The sequence below is a fragment of the Pezoporus wallicus genome, unplaced genomic scaffold, assembly GCF_028554395.1.
Source record: "Pezoporus wallicus isolate ANWC-B61680 ecotype Strahan unplaced genomic scaffold, APGP_CSIRO_Pwel_v1 contig_2372, whole genome shotgun sequence".
Taxonomy (NCBI): Eukaryota; Metazoa; Chordata; class Aves; order Psittaciformes; family Psittacidae; genus Pezoporus; species Pezoporus wallicus.
In genome coordinates this window covers 798,687-821,979 of record NW_026635198.1, presented here as the reverse complement: position 1 = coordinate 821,979, position 23,293 = coordinate 798,687, and the positions used below count along the sequence as shown (strand labels likewise).

Below are 23,293 nucleotides of genomic sequence, written 5' to 3'. Positions count from 1 at the left end.
TTTTACACTTCTGATTGATAAAAAAGTGTTTGCTAAGGGTTGCAACTTGAGCATGTGGTTACCAGGAGAATGTGCTCTCCACTATAATTTTTGTGTAACAAGTGCATGTTATAGCCACTATAACTCTTTTATTCAAAGCAGTAATGATGCTGTAATGTGATTTATGTAGAAAAAGATCCCTACTCTTTTGAGGAAAGTAAACCAAGCCCTTTAAACACTTCTCTATTAAGTCCTGGATGCAGGAAATGCCAGTCACCTTCCACATGCTTAATGAAATTTCAAAATGTTATTCTATCTGTCTGTACATGTAAACATTATAATGTATATGTATATTCTGTTTTTTATTATGGGAAGTTGTCTACACTTCCCATAATCTAGACCTTAGATAAATCTGCTTGGAAGGGAAGTCAGGGCATAGGAAAACATCTTTTAACTGGGACTGTGGAATAAAATATTCTGCAGTGCTAAAGCAGTTTACCTTAAACTCACCAGTTAACAGTCAGTGACATGGAGTGGATCATGGGGTGATGTTTATTTTCAAGTTTCTAGGAAAAAAAAAACAGACAGTTTTTAAGCAGCAGCTTTAAAGATTACAACTCGTCACTTGAATTATTGGTTGGTTTGAATTAAGGCTTTTTACTACCTATGCACTTTTATAATCTCATGCTGGTACTTAAAAGTATACTCTTACACACACACAAAAAAAAAGAAAACGCCAAGTAACAGTATCTAACATGTATACAAGCAGTGATAGCTGAAGCCTTTATTTTAGGCTTATCAGAATTAAATACTGAATGAAAATGGCTGATACTACTGAAACAGCAGCAGCAGATTAGAAAACAATACAAACCCAAGACTGATCCAGACTCTGTAATGCACCTTTTCTAACCTTACCTCATGAGAATCCAAATGTTATCTATCAATCAGGCTTGAGCAGTCTTGACTCTCAGGGCAGCCGGAGAACTGAGAAATACCCACTTTGTTACACAGTTAAGAGACACTAGTGAAAGATTCTTTAGATTGGCCGATCCTTCACTCTGTACTGTCTCAGCAGACTGGGATGTGATGATGATGTTGAATTAAACTGCTTTCTTAATTGACTTGGAAATTAAACTATCATAAGTGATGTATTATATATAATCAAAATAGTTTATTATCTCTGAAAAATATGGAAGGTAGTATCATATGTATAAGCAGAATCAGACACAGAATCATAGCATATCTCAAGCAGGAAGAGACCCATAAGGATCATTGAGTACAAGTCACTGCTCCTCGCAGGAGTACCTAAAACTAAACCATAGGACTAAGAGCATTGTCAAAATGCTCCTTGAACTCTGAGTGGCTTGGTGCTGTGATAGCTTCCCTGGGGACCCTGTTCCAGTGACTGATCAAATCTGAAAGTGGATTTTTCACAACTGGATAAACCCTTGGCTTTCTCCAGCCTTTAAATTATTATTTTTATTAGCAGAATTAATTGCCTTTGATAATTTTTAGTATACATATTTTAGGGGGTCGAACTACAATTCTGGAACATTTTATGCTTCCTCACAGCTAAATGTTAAGAGGAGAAAGTCTAAGGTCGGGGCCCAGCTGAATCTTCTCTGCAGTTGTTCTTAAGGCAATTCAGCATGATCACACTATGATTTGCTTTTATACTGAAAAAATTGAGATGAAGAATGGAAAATAAAGCTCAGTGTTTACAGGGACTTGGATCACCCCAAGGATAAGGAAGGAGATTTTTCAGATACCTCCTTCTCTTAACTCATCTATGTCACATACAAATTCATTGTCAAGAATAGCAAGACCTCTTTATTCGTTTGATTAACTTCTCCCTTTAAATTAAAAAATGGTGAGGTGGTTCGTTTCTTGGCCTTGCTAGCTTTTTACACAGTTGCTTTGTGCTTAGTAAACTAATGTAATGCTATAGAATAGCCGAAGTCCAAACCATTACTGCACAAGCCAAACAAACAAGTTATATAATGCTGCAATCATTCATTTGTTAAAGTAAGTGGAAAATTCAAGGCATACGTAATCTTTTTGGACAACTGACAGGCAGGTGTGATCAAGTGGATGGGAAATCCAGTGATTGTAGGCAGATAGAGAGACAGGTTTGTCTGGGTGATTAGAAAGTAAAGTGAGATGGAATTGGGAAAAACGGGAGAGAGTGTCAGCTGTCCCAGGACAAGGAGAAGTTACAGTGCGGAGACGCCTGGGGGGTTTAGAGGAACCAGCTGCAGCAGCAGTAAGTATCTCAGGACACTTCAGGAGCCAGCCCCCATTGACAAAGAGGAGAGCAAAGCTGTTGTGCCAGAAAAGTGATAAAAGGAAGTGCAGAGCAGGCTTAACGTACTGCTGGATCCTCCCTGATTCTCAATAGTCCCCCAATATATTCAATATAGAAGGGAGAAAGGGAACACTGGGGTTTCAGCCACCTCCCAGCTCAGGTCACTCTACGCCTCCCTCCTGTTTGTGGTCTACATTCCACACACCCCATGAGCACTCCTTTATGCTGCTCCAGCCCCATTACAGGATAAATGGTTTTACTGCAAGTGAGCTTTTCAGCTCCACTTGCTTTCAGATGTACTGACCCTACAGACCAGAAAATTGCCTGTCTTCATCCTTCCTGCTGCATGCCATGATCTGGGTTAACAGTGAGCTGAACCATTTTTCATCAATGTTAAACCAAAGCCAGCTCACCTCTAGCCTTTCTCACAACTCCTATCTTCTGTCATCTGCATTAGTTCCTGTGCTCAGCATTTGCATAGTGTTTGGCCTGATCTTGCCTCCAGCTTGTTCTACTCATCTCTTTACCCATCATTGCGTTTGCTCTCATATGCCACAGCCTAGAGACAGGCAGTCGGGAACACCCCAGACAGTCTTTAACAACAACAGCAGAAATAAGAGATGCTCTTCCCGTGTTGAAGTCACAGAGCGCTGCGGGCAGGACCTACCCCCAAGGAGCCCAGGAAATATGTGCAGTTAAGTACAAAACCACCATGGGTCCTAAAGACAACATGTATTAGCTCCAATCTAAGAAGTCACTTGGTGAAACAGGAATACATGAGGAAAAGCCAGTGTGAACACTGGTGTGAGGCACACAGGCAGACTGGGGCACAAAGCCAGGTCACTTCAAGCTGTATGAAAAAGTTGTAACAGGCAAGAATTGCCCTCATTTAAGTAGCATGAGTGCTTAAAATGCCAGCCACAGGCATGACTACACACTCATTTCTGTATGGCACAGTCCTTGACACTGCATCCATTTCTGTACTGCTCTGAAGATTCTGATATCTAGATTCCACCTCCCAGCTTCCTTGACCTGGCCATCCATCATCACCACTGTGAGGAGACCCTGCTTATGGCGTGGAGTCACCTGCTTATCCATAATGTGTGGGATCTAATTCAGCCGGCATGCCCAAAACCAAGGCTCCCATATCTTTGCAGGATTTGATCCCACTGCTTCTCAAGTCCATCTGGCTGGTTGTAACAGTGGTGAGTGAAGTCTTCAAGGAAGTGCCTGCAGACAGCATGGATGAGACCAGTGAACTCTGTTACTGAACCCTGAATACTAACAGTAGCAGTGTTGTCATAGTCCCGTTTGGCTAAGAGGACAGGCAGGGTTATGTGTGCCTGAAAGCTTGCCTGCTGTGTTCTCCCCACAGACTTTTAATTGTGTACACATTGCTGTACACAGTACTCGAGTATTCTTGCAAGCAGTCTAACAGAAATACAGGTGCAGATCAACTCATGATACCCAGTTTGTGAGGGGTGATTCTGCTTTTTTATTTCCTTCACATTAGAACGGTGCTAGCAGAGTTTCCGATGAAAGACGTGTTTATCTTACAGTACAGCTAAGAGATCAAAGACACATGGAGGACCTGGTGTCATGGAAGACACTTGCTTTGGACTGTAATCATCTCCTTGGTTGTTTGCTGAACCCTAACAAAATCCTCTTAGCTGTGGGTTGGGCAGTGCTGCACAGGGTATGCCACAGGTGCTTGCAGACATCGCTATACAAACACTGAAATAACCACATGACAATTATTGACAGTAGATATTTTTTTTTAACACAAATGAACTGTCAACAAATCCATTTCTGTAGTGGGCTTAATTAATCCTTTTTCTCAATAGCATTATTTTATCAGTGTTGGAATTCTGCCAGTCTACCTCACCTGTTTAAATCTGTCTGGTATTTCCCTGCTCCTTTCCCACCTTGACTAACAGAAGTAACACCATGCCATTTTGGTGCAACAGCTTTTCCCTTACTCCATCCAAGACATTAAGGAATGTATTAGTCAGGGTTGGACAGTATGGGAGCTTCTCACCCTGCTCTTGTTTTGCTTTGATTTGTCACTTTGTTTTGCTCTTTTTTTTTAGTGTGGGTTCTTCTGTTTTGTAAATATGGTGGGTCTGATCCTCTGAGTGCATAGCATCCTTTGTGCACAGCACCTTGTCAAAGGGCTTTTGAAACTTCATCAACGTTAAATAATCAGTTTATCTACTTATGGATGTTTTTAAATAAAGTCCTGGAACTGTTTGAGAACTGACTCCTCACTACTGAAATAATGCTGGTTAGTCCCTGCTACATCTGAAATTTGCAGATGATTTGTTATTCTTCCAGCCAATTCACCAAGAAAGGTGATGAGTACAGTTTACAGGCTGCTAATGCCCCTACTTAATTCTAAATTGATTCACTATTTTGAAGTGTTCGATGACAGAAGGATTTTCTTAACAAAAGCCTATGTGGCAGCTCACCTGCTTTATACTTGTGTTCCTGAGGAAGGGTTGTATGTAAATCCACATGTTTGGAGATCTTATTTTTATTTTTGCAAACCCAGCCCCAACTACTCATGCTCCAGGCTTTCCAGACTAGATACATCCAGAAAGCAAGACATATGCTGAATACTCAGATACACAAATACAATAGCTGCTGCAGGGACAATCACTTTGAAAGAACTCAGAGGCAGTAGTAAGCACACTATGCTTGTTACATGATAGCTGAATGGTGTGACCATTTAGTTGAAGAGGGGAAGCTGTCCCTATTCCAGGACTCTATTTGCGATTATTAGTCTGTATTTCACCCTGTTCTTCTCCAGCCTAAAAAGCATAGCCTTTTCATGGAACATGGACTGGAACTCTGTCCCCTTCTTCCCATGAACTTAAATAGTGGGCTGAAAAACATCAGATTTCTTTTCTTTAACGTGTTCCTGGGCTTCCCATCCCTCTGAGTACAGCCACACTGGCAAGGGTTGGTTTTTCCCAATGAGATTATTTTCTTGAAAAGTGAAATATCTGAAAAAGACTGACATGGATCAAAAGTCATCCCCCTTCATGGGCAAATGCTGTAGTGCTGATTTTGTTACATGGAAGGTCAGTGTTACACTTACCTTCTATCTCCCCCAGCATTACTAAAGAAGAATAAATGTATCCTGTGAGATGACAGCTCACAGCAAAGGAGCCTGCTCTCAGTCCCGGGGACTTCCTACTCATTGCTTGCAGACACCTCTCCCCTTGGCAAAGTTTCCTTCCCCTTCCAGGTAATCGATCCTCACCAAGCTACTACAGAGAGTGCCCAAGAACTTACTGCTCCATAGGGTCCTGCAATGCTTACATGCCCAATATCAAGTAAGCCAATTCCTCGTTTTGAGGTACCTAAAATGACTTTTTTTTTTTTTTCCATAGAGGAGGAAAAAAGGCACATGCAGCCTGTCAGAATTGTCTGCAAATGCTCAGAACCCCACATGAATTCCAGATGCAATCCCAACTGACTGTTTCCCATCACCGCCTAATCCTGTGAGCACCCCCTCCTGAACCTGAAAGCTCCTCCAGCATTTAACTTTGTTCACCCACACATGTTAAGGAGATCCTGTTTTGGGAAGATAGGCACTTATCTCTTGCCTCAAGTCCCACTGCAATCCAGTTTAGGAAGACAGGCATTTAAATCCTTTTTAGAAGCCTGAAAAATTAGCAGCAGTCAGAATTATGTCTGGCTGCTTCCGGCCTGGGCCATCAGCTTTGACATACGTGCAAAACGCAGAGTGCACGTCTTAAGCTAAGCAGGGGAGCGGAAGCGTTCATTTTACTGTTTGACAGGGTGACACTGTTGACATCTTACGAGACTGATTATTACGCCACGCTTGGGCAAAAGGCATCGCCCTCTCCTACTGAACTTCTTGAACGGCTGCGTGGTGACTACTAGGAGTTGTTGGCTCCAGTTCTTATCTCCAGGGGAGCAAAACCAAGGGGAGCAAATTCACACACCTGGAAAAGATGTCTTGTACAGGAGATTGTCGTGGAACAAGCAAGAAAATTAGGGCATAATCTCATAACCCTTCACCCCAGGCCAGAGAGCATCTGAAGTGCAAGGCTAACCTTGGGTTTGCTTTTGTCTGCTCTGATGTGGCCCCGTGCCTTGCACGTTCCTGGCTGCACAGGTGCTCAGCTGCAATACCTACCATCCGTGCTACCCAGTGGTTGCTGATTATGCCGTTCTGCTGAGGAGTTTGAGCTCAGGGTTTAATTAGAATCTAGAAACATCACCTACTTCCTTTCTTATGGCTTTATGCATCTTTATGCAAAATGTGGGTGAAAGCAGTGTGATCACCTACTGCTTCATTAGTGCCAGTCTGCAGCAGGGACAGAGAAGCTGGATCATGTGTGGATGGAGAGTTTCCGACTTTCCAAGAGGATAATCTGTGTTCTGACTACAGGCTGGTTTTGCCCACTGGAGCTGTGAGTTCTCCTGCAATTGGTGAAAAGAAGGAAGCACTGTAAGCACCTCAAAGGAAGCAGTCATCTTCTGCAGGTCTTCAGAAGTGCCCCTCTCTGTCCACTGCCTGTACAGCAAAGCTGCAGCAATTAGATTACTCCTTTCATCCCTTCCAGGGCTCACACACCTAAAATTTCATTGAGGTAGTAACATCTCAGTAAAGTATCTAAAGTAGGTGGACGAAATTCCAGCCCAAATACTCAAGGCCTCACAGTTAATGACTGCAAGAAAAAAAACGAAGTATCAATCAGAAGATGGTGACTACTGAAAACTAAAAATAAAGGAAGTATCATGTAAAATTTTGATACATTGTATTGGAAAAGAATCAGACGTACAGGCTTTTGTTAATATTTTCATTTTTCTTCCATGCCTCATCAACCTTTAGAAAAAATAATTTAACCTAGGGTTAAAACAAATTTTCTTCATCCTTTCTGTGAATCCATACTCATGGAGGGCTGAAAATCAGTTAAACACCTTGAGAAAAAATAGCAGGACCACTAAGATCCTAATGTTAACCCATTGTTTGTTCCCCACTTAGTCTAATTCTTTGGATACTGTAGTGTGAAAAAAGAGAGTATTTATTACTGTAGCTTGAATACACATCAATCAATTTTATTATACTAGAAACCCTGAGAAAGCATAATATATTTATATACAGATCGTGTAAATACACTGTAGGCAAGTTCCACAGTTTAATGTTGCAAAGTGCTTTCATTAATGCTCTAGTTGTGAGAAAAGGTTGTAAGAGAACATAAAGGAGTCAATATTTGATTTTAACTGAGATAAGTTGAAAGCATAATTCACCTTTACTAAATGTCAGTGCTTCTTCTTTCATGTCTTTTTATGTGATGCTCTTTCTACCACTCCGTGCATGGCTGAGAATGATATACATTAAGAATGAATCCTTCCTTGATGTGACTTCATGATGCTCTGTTTCTTATTTATCTTTGCATAATTTCATGTGTTAATAAAAAACCCTGTAATTCACCAGAGATACATACAATTAAATGGTTGGGTTTGTCCTGGAGCAGCTGCACACTATGGTTTTACTTGATGTATATTTCCGACAGGATACAGAAAGTCAGTTCTGCTGAGCAATCTGATCTGACGTTGAAAAAGTATATTGTTAATCTTATTTTTTCTAGAAAGCATGTTTGTTTATTTTTTTAAAGAGATTACATTCCAAATGCTCTTCCAAACTTCGTATGACTCCCCATCATCCTCAAAATGTTACCGAAGGCCCTTAAATTGAATATAGAGGTCAACCTCTCCCCTTGTGAAATGACTATTTTTTTGTTTTCTATTGATACTGAGGCTCTACTGCCATTACAAAACCCAGCAGTTCTGTGAATGAAAACCACAATGTCAGGGCTAAGCGCTCTATTTCCTGTAGTGGAGAACTGCTGTCTACCAGAAGGACTGGTAGGTAGGAAGTACTCTGTTCCAAGTAGTTCAAGTCTTGAAAATAAGGCTGAGAATTTAAAACTTGACAAACCTTTGGATGTAAACCACATTACATAGTAGGTATCACTGTAAAGAATGTGTTCATCAGGCTTGTATAAGATTCAGGGAGGTTTTGAGCATAGAGCTGCATTTGGAGAAATGTCACTATCCCTGGAAGTGTTCACGAACAGGGCAGATGAGGCCCTTAGCGACATTGTTTAGTGGTGGCGCTGGCAATCCTGGGGTAGAGGTTGGCCTTGATGATCTTACAGGTCTTTCCAATCTAGCTATTCTGTGTTCCTAAATTGCATCTGCAACTGCCAGAGCCGCGACCGCGAGAGGAGGAAGCCTGACGGATGCCCGAGGTGGCAGGGGTCGTGCCCAGGCAGAGCGATGCCCATGGGATTCGGCAGCAGGAGCAGCCCTTCACCTGTGCCAGAGAGAACGGAAATCACGAGACAGCTTCAGTGCGCCCCTTCAGCCACGGGGTCTGAGGCAGAGCCTCATCCCCGTGCGGCACCCCGCCTGCCGGTAGCTGTAACAGCCGCGGCAACCAGAGCCGCTGCGCTCAGACCGGCGGCCTCACGGGCGGCTGTCACACCGCCTCCCCGCTGCTGACTCACACCGCCGCGCGGCTCCCCTCACCCGTCCCCAGCTCCCCCGGCGCTGCAGCGGGGGCCGAGCCGCCGCCCCGCCGTTGCCAGCGGCCGGTCTACCCGCCGCCGCCCCTTCCCTCCCCGGGCCGGCCGCGCCGCGGCCCTTCCCCCGCCGCACATGCCCAGAAGGGTGGGAGCCGCGACGCGCCCGGGCGCTGCTCTGACAGCGGCGGCGCTTTCCCTTCCGCTGGGCGGGGGCCGAGCCGAGCCGCGCCGCGCCCCCCACCCGGCCCTGCCCGGCCCGGCGGCGGCGGCCAGCCACCGCGCCGCTCACAGGCCGCCTGCTCGCTTGCCGAGCTCCTTCCGCACCTCGCCCCGAGCCAGCCGCCGCGGGGCGGGAGGCGGCCATGTCGCTATTGTCTGCTCCGGTGCCCTTGCTCCGGGTGTACTGGATTGGCCTCCTCGTCATCCTGCACCAGCTGCGCCACCGCCTCCTCCCGCGTTGTCCCCCGACCCCAGGTGAGCACCGCAGCCGACGCCGCAGGAAGGGGGGGAGCCCTCTGCAGAGAGGGGAAAGTTTGCCGTGCCTTGCACCGCGGGTACGGCGACAGTGCCGGGGCCCAAGGAGCGCGGGGCCGCGACGCGGCGGCCCAGCGGGGGCTGTCAGACGACCCGCACGGCAAGGATAGGATAGGACAGGACAGGACAGGACGGTAGCGACCTTGGCCGCCGCGGCGGGTCGGCCGTTTCGCTCCACTTCTTTCGCAGAGGGGCAGAGGCTGAAGCAGCGCCGCGGCCCTGCACTGGGCACCGCCACCGGGCTCCTCCCCCTCTCCCTCCGAGGGCCGGGCTAGGCCCCCGCGCCGCCGGAGGGCAGCGGCCCGGGGGGGAGCTGCGGCTGGCGGAGCGCCCTCCCCGCCCCCGCCGCGCCGGGCCCCGCCCTCGCCGCCGCCGGCGGGCGGCGGGTCCGGGACCCGTCCGGCCCCCGGGCCGCGGCCGCCCAGGACGCGGGGCGTGGCGGGGGCCTGTACGCCAGCCTTACTGCGGCCTCGGGAGGTGACGTGGGGGCTCCGCGGGCCGGGGGTCCCCGCTTCTCCTCTCCCTCTTTTGCGTTTTCTGACGGTTTCGCCTCAGACCTAGGCTCAGAGCCGCGCGGGCGCAGCCTCCCTCTGCCCAGGTAGGTGCTTGGAAAGCAGGTAGCGGCCGGCAGCCTCCCGCCTCTGGAGCGGAGCTGGGCTCTCCTGCCGCCGCTGACTGTTGTGACCCCGCCGAGCCAGCAGCCCCGGCCCCACCGACCGTGGGCTGTTCGGGAGCAGAACATACCCGCGCTCCGAAAGCTTAGGCTTTAGTAGCGGCTGTCACTCGCTGACAGCCTTTTTGCTGAGAAGTGAATGACACCTGTAGTTTTCTCCAAGGGGCTTCAGTTTAGTCATTTTTTGGAGAAGTCATGGTTTGCACTTTTCCGATTTGGGTCAACAGCATGGTTAATAGTGACTAGGGGAAACTTTGAGTTTGACAGAGAACAGAGATCTGAATTTCCTCTTTCCTCGCATTACTCTTGAAGACTTTAAAATGCTTCTGAGTTTATAAACTTAGAGCAAACTGTGAGTCTGAACGGACATGTAGGGTATCATCAGAGCTGAGCGTACAACTCTGTGCAAGTCAGTGCCTTTAACTTTCCCTGCTCAGTAGCAGGTGAAACTTTGTGGCTCTGACAGTAGTTTTAACCAGAAGAACAGTTTAAAAAAACCAACAAACCCTTTATTGAGAAGTCATAGTGTTTTGGTAAGAAGATGGGGCAGATGAGGAAATTGTTTTAGGGAATATCTGAAGTGGCAGGGAGATGGGACAAACACACCGCATAGTAAGAATGTGTTAGTACATGTCATCACATGTGGCATCCTTAGGTAGCATTTTGTCTACTTTTTATTCATTCCGACCCTTCTGCAATAGGCTGGGATCCTCCTTTCTCAAAAGACAGTGACAGTACCCCCAAACAGACGAGAGCACCCTGGTGACCGAAAGGGCAGATGCGCATGCAGTTTGATGTCATCTGAGCATTTTTCTAGCGTTAGTTTTTCTTGGCAGAGCAAAGCTGGGTATTGTGCCTGGGGAGTGTAACACTTTTCAAATCTTTTTTGAACCGCAGAGAAGCAGCATGACAAAAATGTGACACAACTGTTTTGTTGCAGTCTGTTCTTTGCTGTTATTCCAAAAAGTAAAAGTGTTGAATTTGGAAATGTCGGAGGAAGGCAGTGAAGATCAACCTGGAACTGTCAGCTGCCTAAGTAGGACCAGGACAGATTTGACAGATGTAAAAAGTTTTCTTTCATCCCTAACTCATGGTGATTTCTTCCAAGGACTATTAGTTTCCTCCTCAGATAGTTGTTTGCGCGCAGTTGCCTCTTGGCAGTTACCTGCTGCCTCGCTTCAACTCACTGTGTCCAGCTATTGCTTAGAAAAGTGAATCAGCTTGTCAACAGGAACTTTCTTACCCAGGCTAACCCTGTTTCCATAATAACTTCAAAATAATGACTGCAGTGCAACAAAAAGCAAAAGTGTTGATCAGAACATGCATTATTAAAACTTGGATCGGTAAAATACTCTTGCTGTAGAAAAACACGGAGTGACTTTTCCAGACAGTAATCTACAAAGGTGCTCAGGTTTAAAGTTTTCTACATCTTTTCAAGGGGCTGTCCGTAACTCTCACAAGAATGGGTGCTTTATTGCCAGGGTGTCTTCCTGTGGAGAGCCTGGAGGGGGGCAGTGGGGCTGGGAAGGGCAGGGGAACCTCTGATGATCCTGTTTCCCTGGCCCCAGTCCCCCCATCAAGAATTCACGCTCTTCATGCAGCAGTGGTCTAGCTCTCCCCTGGAAGGTTTAGAACAGACGGGTGCTCTGTGGCTCGTCCTTGAGCTCCGCGGGTAAGCAAAGAGTTCTGGAGTCAGTGCAGCCTTTCTGCCTCTGAATTTTCCAAGAAGCACTTGCTTTCTTGCACTTGGTGGGAAGAAGTGTTCAGGATTTCAATCCAAGTAAGCCAAACTAATTTTCTTTTCTTTACCCTAAAGTTGCATGCTCTTGGTACATGTGCTTTCACATGGCTTTTAAAAGTGACCATCTGTTCTGTCACATCCTGCTGGGGTTCCTCTAATTTTTATAGATGGGATTCCAGACAGGTTTGGGTGAGGAGAGGGAAAGGTCAGTTTGAGCTCTGAAATCTAGATCCCATGCAAAAACTTGGTAATTGTTTTGAGCTGCAAACTGAAAAGATGCTAAAATTTGCTGTTAAAGTGAGCCTTCCCTCCCTGTCCCAGTACTGAGTAGGGAGGTCGGCCTGAAATTCTGATCCTGGAGCACAGGGAAGGGAGATACAGAGCTGGGAGAATAAACAGTCAATGGTTGCTTTGCTTTGCTGACTAAAAAATCAGTGTGCAGAGGTAAAGGGGAACTTCTGTTTAACTTACGTTAGAACATTTTTCCAAGTACTAGTTGCATACATGTTATAACTGCTGATACGTAGTGTGAAGTTGTTAAGTGTTCAGTGGTCTAAATGACTTAAAGTCGTATTAGAAATTACTTCTTGGATGGGTTTTTTTACAGTGCTTACTCTGAATTAACTGGAAGGGGGGAAAAAAGCCCTGCATGACTAAAGGTCTTGGTGTAAGTAGCTTTTCAAAATGAAAAATCAAATCAGTGGATTGATTAAAGACAAACTAGTATTAATTGTGACACCAGGATATTAAGACTGGAAATGCGGTCACTGAAATCCTGAAAGTCATTCTACCAATAACAAAAAAAGTTTAAATAATATACTACTACTGCTACTATCTTTTTATTTTTTAAAAGCCTATGAAAGAATTTATTTGGCATTTTCCTCCTGCATTTTCTCTTCTACTGTACATGTTTGATTGAAATTTGATAGGGGAATACTAAATGCTGAACATTTTTTAGTTAAATCTGGTGCCTGTGATGTGTAGAAAAATGGCGCTGTAAAAGGTGGTAATGTGGCTGAAGTTCAGAAGACCTTAAAGATGACCCCCGTTCATCTTAAAAAGTTGTTGAAATTTCATACATTTTCAGTTGGTCCCAGTTTCTAGTTATTCAGTATCATAATTTGTTCTGAGCTTCTTTACAATTAATTGTGAAATACTAATTTGGGAACATGAACCTCTTAATTTTGATTCATGTATCGAGGGCTTTTACTTTATATGAGTAAAGCATAATGATAGACCGAGCACTTCCTGCTCAAAGCTGTGTGAGCTCTGGGTTGTAAAACATCCAGAGGTGGGTTGAGAACCAAGCAGGTAGGAAGGATTAATGGCAGGCAAAAATAAAGTTGCATCTAACAATTAAACCCTCTCCCCCACACATGCACCTTCCTAAGAGAGTTCTTTAGGTAGTTTCAGAAGTGAGGAAACACTCGTTTTGGTTGCGGGTGCGCAGAATGAGGCAAGGGATACGTGACAGTGATACCTGCCGTGTAATTAGAGAGGGTGCCATGGCTGTGCCTGCACGAGGGGGCAGAGCAAAGGTTGCAGGGGTGGCTGCACACCCCACATTTCCTCACATCCCCGTGATTTCTTTCACAACAAGAGTAACTCTTGTGTGGGGAGACACGGGTTTGCGTTAGGAGAGTTAGAGGGGTGTGAGAGGTGAGGCAGCACAGGCCACCCCATGGAGGAGGGCAGGGGTGAGGTACTAGGGCCCAGGGTACGTGGGCCCTTCCTCCTCCTCCGGTGACAGCTGAGTCTGCAGTGAGGCCAGCAGGTGATCCTGTGTGCAGGCTTTTAAAAGCTTCAGCCCTGCTACTGGCTGGTGGTGTTGGCCAGCTGCATAGAGGAGGAGAGGAAAAGAGCAGCTTCTCCGGAGGCGTGCTCTGTTTCAATGTGGGTGGGAATTCCAGGGAGAATGGAAGAGGCACGTTGGTAGCCTGGAGGCTTCCGTGTGTGTGGAAGGGTTTTCAGCAAACCAAAGTGGCACTCTTTTTTTTTTTTTCTTCATCATAGAAAGCTCCTCAAGCTTTAAGAGAGCATTTCCATCAGCTGCCGTTGTAGCAAGCTGTGACACTCCCCACAGGCAATGAGGTGTTTCATTCCCACTGGATTTCCTTCTGTGAGGTGCTGGTGTCTTCAGCTTGAAGCTGCTCTAGTTTTTGCCAAGCCAGCGCTATGAGCACTGTTTCACTGAAAGAGGAAAAAAAAATACCCCTTCTTACAGAAAAATGAGAGATGTGGGCATTTTCCTTCTGGTGGGTTTTTTTTTGTTTGTTTTTGTTTTGTTTTTTTTTTTTTTTACCTCATAGTGCCTTTTATGCTGTGTAACACTTGAGGACAGGCAGGGATGATTAGCAGTTTATGTTCCAAACTATTATGACAGCTGAAGTGTGGTTTACAGCATTATAATAAAGGTTGTGTTACACTGCCATATCCGTAACTCTGGCAATGCTATTCTGTGCCACTGTTACCAAGTGCCAGATCCATTTCAGCATGATGGCAGAGCTGAAACATACATAAGAATGAAGGGTGGGGTGAGTCTGTAACACTCCCTTTCTCTAAAATAACTTGTATTTTATCAGTCTGTGATGAACTTTTTATGATCCAAGGTGTGTCATACTAATTTTAAATCTTAAAGTAGGATCAACTCCTTTATCACAGTGCCTTCCTCCTTGCTTTCAGGAACTGCCACATAAATGCAAAGAAAACAGTAAGATGAAATGAAATACCAAGAGCTTCTCTATTTCCTTGAGACACCGTATCATGGATTGAAATGGAGGGATCTAAAAGTAGTAATAATGCATACTGATACGTGTCTTGTCAGTACACAGTCATGCTGTTGCAGTTACATCATTATACATTGCACCACTTTGTCTCTCAAAATCATATTTTTTTGTGGGATTGCATGCCTTGGTGCTGTTGATATGCACCATCTCTCTGAAATCACACAGCATTACCATGTTGAATCAATAGTTTATCCTGGCAACTTAAAATGCACTGAATGAATCACAGTATAGGGCATGCTAGGAGTGAGAATATTGTCCCCAGTAGGGGACTAAAAAAAAAAGAAAAAAAAAGTCTACTCCCAGAAGTAAATCTTCAGAACAGATACAATAAGGTACTTGCTCTGCGCCTCTCATTCTGTTTCTAAGCCAACAGCTGTGTTTAAATAAGTGTGTTTAGCCTTGGCAAACCGATCTTTGATTTTTCATTCAAGGCATTCAAAAAGTGCTTCAAAATACCAGCCTTAGCTCAGAGAGGAAAGATCTTTTCTTGGGAATGTTCATCAACAGCAGAAAGCACACTGGAGAAGCTTGTACGCATGCATTTTTGGGCTGTTCCCTTGCAGCAGTGTGAAAAAGTCAGTTTTTCCCTCCCATAGCCAGCCAAGTTGCCAACTGGGGATTTCTGGGCTTGGGTGCAAGTGCAGCTCCTGACCATCAGAGAAGGAGCAGTGCTATCACTTTTAGGATTGCTGTAGGCATGCTCCTGATATTCCTCTCCTGCTCTCTTCTGGATTTTTGTGGAGGAGATTGCATCTGTGTTCAACTGGTGGCTTCCTTCTCCTTCCCAGTCCTTGCCAGGCCCCTGGTGAAGGGCTTCTTGCTGTCAACAGTGGCTCAGCTGGTGGTGTGGAAGAAATGAGGAATCATCAGTGTGCAGCCATGCTGTGCTGTGGCTTGGCTTTTTGGTGTAGCGGAATCAGCTCCAGTGGGTGCCAGCTGCCAGCACTGTGCGTAGAGATACTCTGGGCCTCAAGTAGTGCTTGCATATGACTGTTCGCACAAGAAGCATATTCCTGTGCACATACTGAGATACAGATTGCCAGGTCTTGACTTATCGCTGCACTCATCTCTAAAGTGTCACCCCTTTCCGACTTCTGTAGCCTTTTGAAGAAAATACAGCAAAATTATTTTCCAGCTGATGTGGCTAATAACATTTATTAGTGTTTCCGTGTCTGCTTTTCCTGTAATTATAATGCACTGTTATTCCAGGAACCACAATTGTGAACCTAGTAGTTCAGGAGATGGCTTTGATTTCAGGAAGAGGACAGGAAAGGTGTCAGACGTGTATTGTTGATCTGCATGTAGGTCCACACTCCTTTTCCTTTTATTTCAGTCAGAAAACATCTTTACATTTCAGAGGAGCAGATAAATGCCATAATTTACATCACAGATTTTTTTAATAAAGTATTTTTTTTTAAGGCAAATGCTGGAACAGTTAGATCGAGCTAACAAAACTTCTTTCAGAATAAACAAACAATAAACCCTTTGCTCCTTCAGTATCAGCTTTCAGTTGAAATAAATGTTATAAGTGAAGCTCAGAAACTCTTAGGCAAGAGGATGTTGGTCTAGCCTTAACTGTTACTGAAGAGGCAGGAAAACGCTGTAGCAGGTGACCTCTTTGTGTGACAATAACGTATCAGCTCTGTGGTGTAGCTCTGTAATTCCAGAAAGGAGATTTACTGAGGTCTTCTAGCTCAGTTTCACAGCAGAATGCAAGGCATTAAAACCTTTTTTAATTTTTGACATTCTGATTGGCTTCTTGTAGGTCACACTTCCTGCAAATCTCATCTTTAAATTTGCAAATGTAATTAGTAAGGTAGGTTTCTTGATATGTTCACAGAAGCGTTGATTTCACATAGTTTAGCGTGGTCAAACTTGTGCTTTCTCATTGTATCTTTATCTTACTGCCTTTATCAGGTACTCATTAATGAGTGAAGGATCAAAAGGTGGGACGGTGGCCAAGAAGCAATGGAGAATAAAAGTTTAGAAGGTTCCCCATCAGACCTAAAGTTAGTGGCTCACCCGAGAGCAAAGAGTAAAGTGTGGAAGTACTTTGGGTTTGATACCAATGCAGAAGGATGCATATTGCAGTGGAAGAAGATCTACTGCCGTATTTGCATGGCACAGATCGCCTATTCAGGAAACACGTCCAACCTTTCCTACCACCTTGAGAAAAACCACCCTGATGAATTCTGTGAATTTGTGAAAAGCAACACTGAGCAGATGAGGGAAGCCTTTGCCACCGCCTTTTCAAAAATCAAGCCAGAGTCATCACAGCAGGTTGTTCAAGATAGTCTCATCATGAAGACCTACCAGAACTATGAAAACAAAAAGCATCAGGAACTGACATCTGCAGTCATCAGCTTAATTTGCGAAGGCATGTATCCAGCCTCTATCGTTGATGAGCCCACCTTCAAGGCCCTCTTGAGAACAGCAGACCCCAGGTATGAACTTCCAAGCCGGAAGTACTTCTGTGCAAAAGCTATTCCTGAAAAGTACAATGCCATTAGAGAAATTGTGCTGAAAGAGCTTACTGAGGTTCTGTGGTGTGGTATATCCACAGACATGTGGAGGAGCGAAAACCAGAACAGATCATACGTAACGGTCGCCGCTCACTTTCTCAGCAGCAGTCCTGCCAACTGCCTGGCTGTGAACTCACGGTGTTTAAAAACATTTGAAGTACCGGAGGATAATACTGCAGAGACTATTACACGAGTCCTTTATGAAACATTCATTGAGTGGGGGATCAATACAAAAGTCTTTGGTGCTACAACAGATTACAGTAAAGACATTGTGAAGGCTTGCTCTCTCCTAGATATTCCCATACAGATGCCTTGTTTGGGGCACACTTTTAATGCAGGAATACAACAAGCTTTTCAGCTCCCCAAACTCTGCAGCCTCCTTGCCAGGTGCCGAAAACTGGTGGAGTATTTTCAGCAGTCTACAGTCGCAATGTACATGCTGAGTGAGAAGCAGAAACAGCAGAACGTTCTCCACTGCATGCTGGTAAGTGACCGTGTTTCCTGGTGGGGAAGCACGCTTGCTATGCTGCAGCGCCTCAAGGAGCAGCAGTTTGTCATTGCGGCTGTTCTTGTGGAGGACAGCAACAATCACCACCTCATGCTGGAATCCAGTGAGTGGAATACAATCGAAGGGTTGGTGGAGCTGCTGCAGCCTTTCAAGCAGGTTGCGGAGATGATGTCTGCTTCAAAGTACCCGACAATAAGTATGGTGAAGCCACTTCTCCACATGCTTCTAAATACTACCCTGAACATCAAAGAGAATGATTTGAAAGAAATCAGCATGGCAAAGGAGGTGATTGCTAAAGAGCTGTCAACCACCTACCAGCACACACCTGAGATAGACATGTTTCTCAACGTTGCAACTTTCTTGGATCCCCGCTACAAAAAACTGCCTTTTCTTTCAGCCTTTGAACGGCAGCAGGTTGAAAACAGAGTGGTGGAAGAAGCAAAAAGCCTTCTGGAGAAAGTAAAAGAAAATACTTTTAGGACTGAAGAGAAGTTCTTTGCTGTTTCGGAAGAGCCCCCTGTGAAAAAAATCATCATCTCCTCTACTCCTCCTCCTACAAGTGTCATCAACAACATGCTGGCAGAGATCTTTTGCCAGACGGGAGGCGTGGAAGACCAGGAGGAATGGCATGCTCAGATCGTTGAGGAATTGAGCAACTTCAAGTCACAAAAGGTCCTGGGTTTGAATGAAGACCCACTGAAGTGGTGGTCTGACAGACTAGCGCTGTTTCCAGTTTTACCAAAGGTTCTTCAAAAATACTGGTGTATTCTGGCCACACGGGTCTTCCCTGAACGCCTTTTTGGTTCTTCTGCTAATGTTGTAAGTGCAAAGAGAAACCGGTTAGCCCCGGCTCATGTGGATGAGCAGATCTTTTTGTACGAAAACAGTCGGAATGGGTCCGAGGCAGAACTGGAGGATGAAGATGAAGGAGAGTGGGGTTTGGAACAGGAGCAGATTTTTAATTTAAATGACTCGGTAAATGTAAACAACAGTTTCTTTAATATCCGAGACAGTGGGTTTGTTTAACAGGACTGCTGCAGTACATTTAATAGCAAAGAAAATAAGGTATTTGTCTTAAGTTACCAAAAATACTTTGGTTTTATGCTATGAATGCTGTAAATAATTGAACAGTTGTAACAAACTTGATTTAGCTTCCATTGTCTTATGTTTTTCCCACTGTCTTAAAACATGAATGACTTATGATTAAACAGCACTGAAATGAATGAGGAAATAAATTCTGCAAAGACGGTGATTTGTGATTGTGGCCCAGATTTCAGAAAGCACTTACCCATGTGCTTCCTTTCCACTTGCTTCAGTGGGAGACAAGCACATGATTATGTGCTTTCTATCATAAAAATATTTTCCTGAATTAGGACCCTGAGCAAGGGAGTTTTTAAGATTTATGCCTCCATTTGTAAACCCTGTGTGACTCAGGATATTAGCTTTAAATACTGGATTTTAAAATATTTTTAAAATCCATAAATCTGAGCAGTGAATATTTTTAGACTCTTATCAATGCTGTGGAATGAAAAAAGATCTCGAGCCTGATTTTCTTTTTCACTACCTCATGTCTTAGGCCTGGTCTATGCTAGAAAAGTTCAGCTGGTATCATTCTGTCAATTAGGATACTGATGTATTATTATTTTAACTGTTACTGTGCTGGCATAGGCTGTAGTGTGGATGCACTTATACTGGGATAATTTATTTTCCTTTCCAGTGCGGTATAAATGGTATAAACACTTGTAAACTGGTATTGCTGCGTCCACAGTAGTCTGGTTTTACCGTTTAACTGCAGCAGCTAAATGGCAAAACCTTTTTTTTTCTTTTTTTTTTTTTTAATGTCTAGGCAAGCCCTGATTGTAGCCTCTTGTGCTTTTACAAAGTGGTAACGAAGTGTGCAGGGTCGAGGTGGCATTGTGTTACCTTTGCTTTGTGCCTACATTATGGCTAATGCCATGTGGTGCAAAGCAGGCAAGGCATCAGGCCCGTTGGAAGTCAAGGGAGAGAGGGAAGGAAGGAGAGGGCAGGGAGATGTGTATGGGCCATGAGTCTAAATGTCTCTCTATGTTATAAAGTCCTTAACCTCTTAATTTAAATGGGGACTTTGCCCAGGGTAGCTAGAAAATTTTGTTGGCATGAAAAGCAAAATAAAAAGCTTTAATATTATGTAAATATATTTAAAAGAAGGGGACCCCTCTGTTTCCCCACATGTATTTAGTCAGTCTTTAAAATTGTTTCTTATTACATTAGCACCTAAAATCTCTCTTTTTTTTTTCCTCCTGTCTCTTTTGATTCAGTTTGTAGAGTGGACTTTAGTCCTGTCCAGTCCAATGTTTTGAGTACAGTTTCAGATTAGTTGTTGTGTATTGTTATCTGTCCCTTCGTGTCTCTACGCCTGAGTGTTTTAAGCCCTTTTGAGAACTTGGCAAACAAGAAAAAAAAAAACTAGTCCCAAATTCCCCATCTCTGATGAAATACTGCAGGTCATAAATAGGATTAGAGTTCATGCTTGGCACAAAGTGAGATGGCAGTCAGCATTTTTCCCTGAGGTGCAAAGGAAGGCTCTTGGCATTGTCTAGTTACAGTCAAGGTTTGCTTGGGGTTTTACTTTTGTTACTGGTGTCTCACCCTCCACCTCAGCTTTAGTCTACGGCACTGTTGAGCACAGTCTTTCTGGAGAGAGGTCTGTTGAAGACTGGCCATTGCTGTTCTGGAGAAAGAAAGTTGGGGGTTTTTGTGACAGGGATACCCATGGGCATCTGGTTGTAGAAAGGGCCCAGCCAGGAGGACCATACAAAAATGAGAATTGTGATGGAATTGAATCTATTGCCAAACTGCTTGTTTATGTTTTGTTTTAATAGTTTCTGGAAGTTGGAAGACCTCTGTGTTCCTTGTAGGTGGAGGGAAGGGGCGGGTGGGTGGGGAGGAAAGACAAGGTTTAGAGTAGATGTGTGAAGTAAGTAGCAGCGAACTACCTGGCACATTTAAGCACAGGAAAAATGCACTTAACAGGTGGTGTGGCCTGTGTTGGGCTGTCAGTAAGCCTCGGTTTTCACACTCCAGTCCTGTGAAAATTAATTTGCACTTTTATAAAGTACATGCACAGTGCATCCCATTGAATGTTGCTGCTTGCCACGTCCACTGAAGAGGTGTATGTGATTGCCCAAGCTGCAAAACACAGGGTTGGCCTGAACTCCCACAGGTATGCAGGCTATCTGCGAGGGTAGTGAAATCAAATTATGGAAGGGAGTGAGGTACAGCAGGTCCCTTATTGATGATACCTGGGCTCCTGTGACACCCCTGCAGTGTGCCAGGAGGACCCGTTGGGTTTTACATTCATTGAGTGCCAGCAGTTGTTGGTGATGTCCACTTTTACCACCTCCACCTGCTACCACAGCTGCTGGCCCTTGAGGAGCCGTGCAAATGCTAGCACAAGGTATGCATATTCTGTCATACACGAGCATAATTCAAAGCCATGCCCTGGCAACCAAGGCAGAGAGTGCTGAGCACCAGTCCCCTGGTCTGTGTTCATTCTGCTCCCCTTGACAGCATCCGTCTCCTGTTTCCATCTTTGTTCTTCTAGCACTAAATGTATATGCAGTGTTGCAGGCAGTTTTACTGAGATTGGTTCAATGCACTACTCTCTTCCTTCCAGCTTCTTTTTAGTTTTTGGTATCCAAAATAAAACTATAGTCGGTTCAATTGTTGTGTCTCAGCATTCTTTTTAAAAAAGGAGAAGGAAAAAAAAAAAAAAGAACAAAGCCATTGTTAGTCCTACCCATTGTTTGTGAGATTTTTATTTAATGTTCTAAGCCTGGAATATTGTTAAATAAACCAGAAAAATAAGTTAGTTGCTAGATTATTTGTCTGATGTGTGTTCATATCTGTAGCACTTTACGACTTTGAACTCTTCCGCAACAAGGGGAAGTTATATTCTAAGGTTTTGAAGCTATGCATTTATTTTCCTTTGATCCTGTAAATTATTAAAAAAAAATCCCCGTGCTGTACAAATCTTTTGGATTAAAAAAGAAAAAAAGATGAAAAATGTCAGAAGTTTAGATGGTTTCTCTGACTTTAAATATGTGTGGTGTTTCTCATTTAACGACACGATTTTCTGTTGTTTTGCTGGGTGGAGAACCAAAGTTGCAAAGCTGTTTTAAATATTGCTACAGTGTGAGTTAAATCCTGGCACTATTGCCAAGGGTGGGCCCAGAACACATTTCCAAATTACGCTATTAATTCAGATTTATGTTTGCGTTTCTTGACAGCTCATTTGAATCCATAGCCTAATGTTTCCTTTCCTTTTCGGTACAGCTAAAACATCTTTTTGGAGGGGCAATAGAGGAGCTTCAGCTTTTGAGTGCTCTCATGCTGGGAAAGTGAATTTTTAAACAGGCTCTCAAAGTACATTCTTGATGTCAAAAGAAGAAGAATTGCCTTTTGCCACCAGCTAAGTATTTCCAATTCAGGATTAAAATTCAGTGGGCTAGGCAAGGTTTCCTAGGGTTAACAATGTAACTAAAGGCAGTTTTGTGTGACTGGCCAACCTTTGCAAGCATTTCACCTCTCACTGCCATCAGGGATTACTGTGAGGACAAAACGAAAACCCCAAACCAAACTGAAGCTGAAGAGGTGAATTATTCCAGCAAACCATGTGTGAGATGCCTCGATTTAAATGAAGGGAATAAAGTTCTGGGTTATTTGGAAAGGATGTACTATTTTAAGTTTCTATTGCTGCAGTGCATTAGATTAATATGGAGGGATTTCTTTAACTAATGTCATAGTGTTCCAGTTAGCTTTATGGGAGCATTTGAATGCAGGGACAGAGCGATATTAAAAGACAAAGAAACACTATTTGTAATATTTTGTAGGACTTTTGAAAAAAGTTAATGGTGATGTTCATGATTTTGTGATTTTCATGTGATAGCTTAAAAAGAAGGGGCTGCCTGAGGGCCTGATTTCTGGAGGAGGGGACGTGTATGGATTTAAACCCAGAAGTAGTGTGTTTTGCGTATTCCATGACAATTAGGTAAAGGAAACTTTATGTTGGAAAAACTGCATTTTAGTCTCTGCACACCATAGTCCTTTTGGTGGTTTCAATTTCTGAAGTTCTGGTGATCCTGTTTCTGGTGATGCAGTGTTATCTGTCTAGTGTGGACTGTCTTTTTGGCTGTGCTGAGGAGACTGTCTTATGTTGGCTCCTGGTCTTTTAATGTTTTGTGGTTTTTTTTGCTTTCTCTTATTTCCCCCCGCCCATGCCAAGACTATATGGTCTACCTCACCATATTTCCTCCAAATTACTAGCCTTCTGCTACATTCAAGGTGTGTTTTATTTTTAGGGGGTGTAGGGAAATTACAGAAATTGGGTTTGCTTTTTTAATAACAGTATTTGGTGCTGTAGAGAGAACTTAAAAGAGACAGTGTAATTTTATGTCAGCTTAAAAGCACATCAGTAAAGCATGTCTAATGACTTGATGCTATTTAAACTGGAATTTCAGAACATCACTAGAGTTGCTGTATACTGCTGTCATTTTTACATGCAGATGCATTCCCTTGAGGTTGAACAAGAAAAATCTATTAAATAGATGTTTTCTACTTCTACAGTAATTTTCAGTGCCCCTGCAGCTGGGTTAAAATACCACGAGGGAATTGAGTTTACTGTAAAAACCCAAAACTCTG

General features: G+C 44.0%; 2 protein-coding genes across 6 annotated transcripts in view; both read left to right on the top strand.

Moving 5' to 3' along the window:
• Positions 1 to 21,660, top strand: part of ZBED1 (zinc finger BED-type containing 1) — a 57,711-nt gene extending 36,051 nt beyond the window's left edge. Inside the window, exons 1-2 of one of the 3 annotated variants that reach the window (XM_057411816.1) lie at positions 9,187 to 9,324; positions 16,502 to 21,660. In XM_057411816.1, the coding sequence (XP_057267799.1) occupies positions 16,553 to 18,640 (2,088 nt within the window). In that variant the 5' untranslated portion in view covers positions 9,187 to 9,324; positions 16,502 to 16,552 and the 3' untranslated portion in view covers positions 18,641 to 21,660. Of the gene's footprint in view, positions 1 to 9,186; positions 9,325 to 9,840; positions 9,983 to 16,501 lie in introns of those variants that run through there. The other 2 variants (XM_057411825.1, XM_057411831.1) reach the window with 2 other exon arrangements.
• The window catches only part of DHRSX (dehydrogenase/reductase X-linked), a 160,502-nt gene continuing 146,400 nt past the window's right edge, over positions 9,192 to 23,293 (top strand). For 2 of the 3 annotated variants that reach the window (XM_057411850.1, XM_057411843.1), the window contains exon 1: positions 9,192 to 9,324. In XM_057411850.1, the coding sequence (XP_057267833.1) occupies positions 9,213 to 9,324 (112 nt within the window). In that variant the 5' untranslated portion in view covers positions 9,192 to 9,212. The remainder of the gene's footprint in view (positions 9,325 to 23,293) is intronic. The other variant, XM_057411858.1, reaches the window with a different exon arrangement.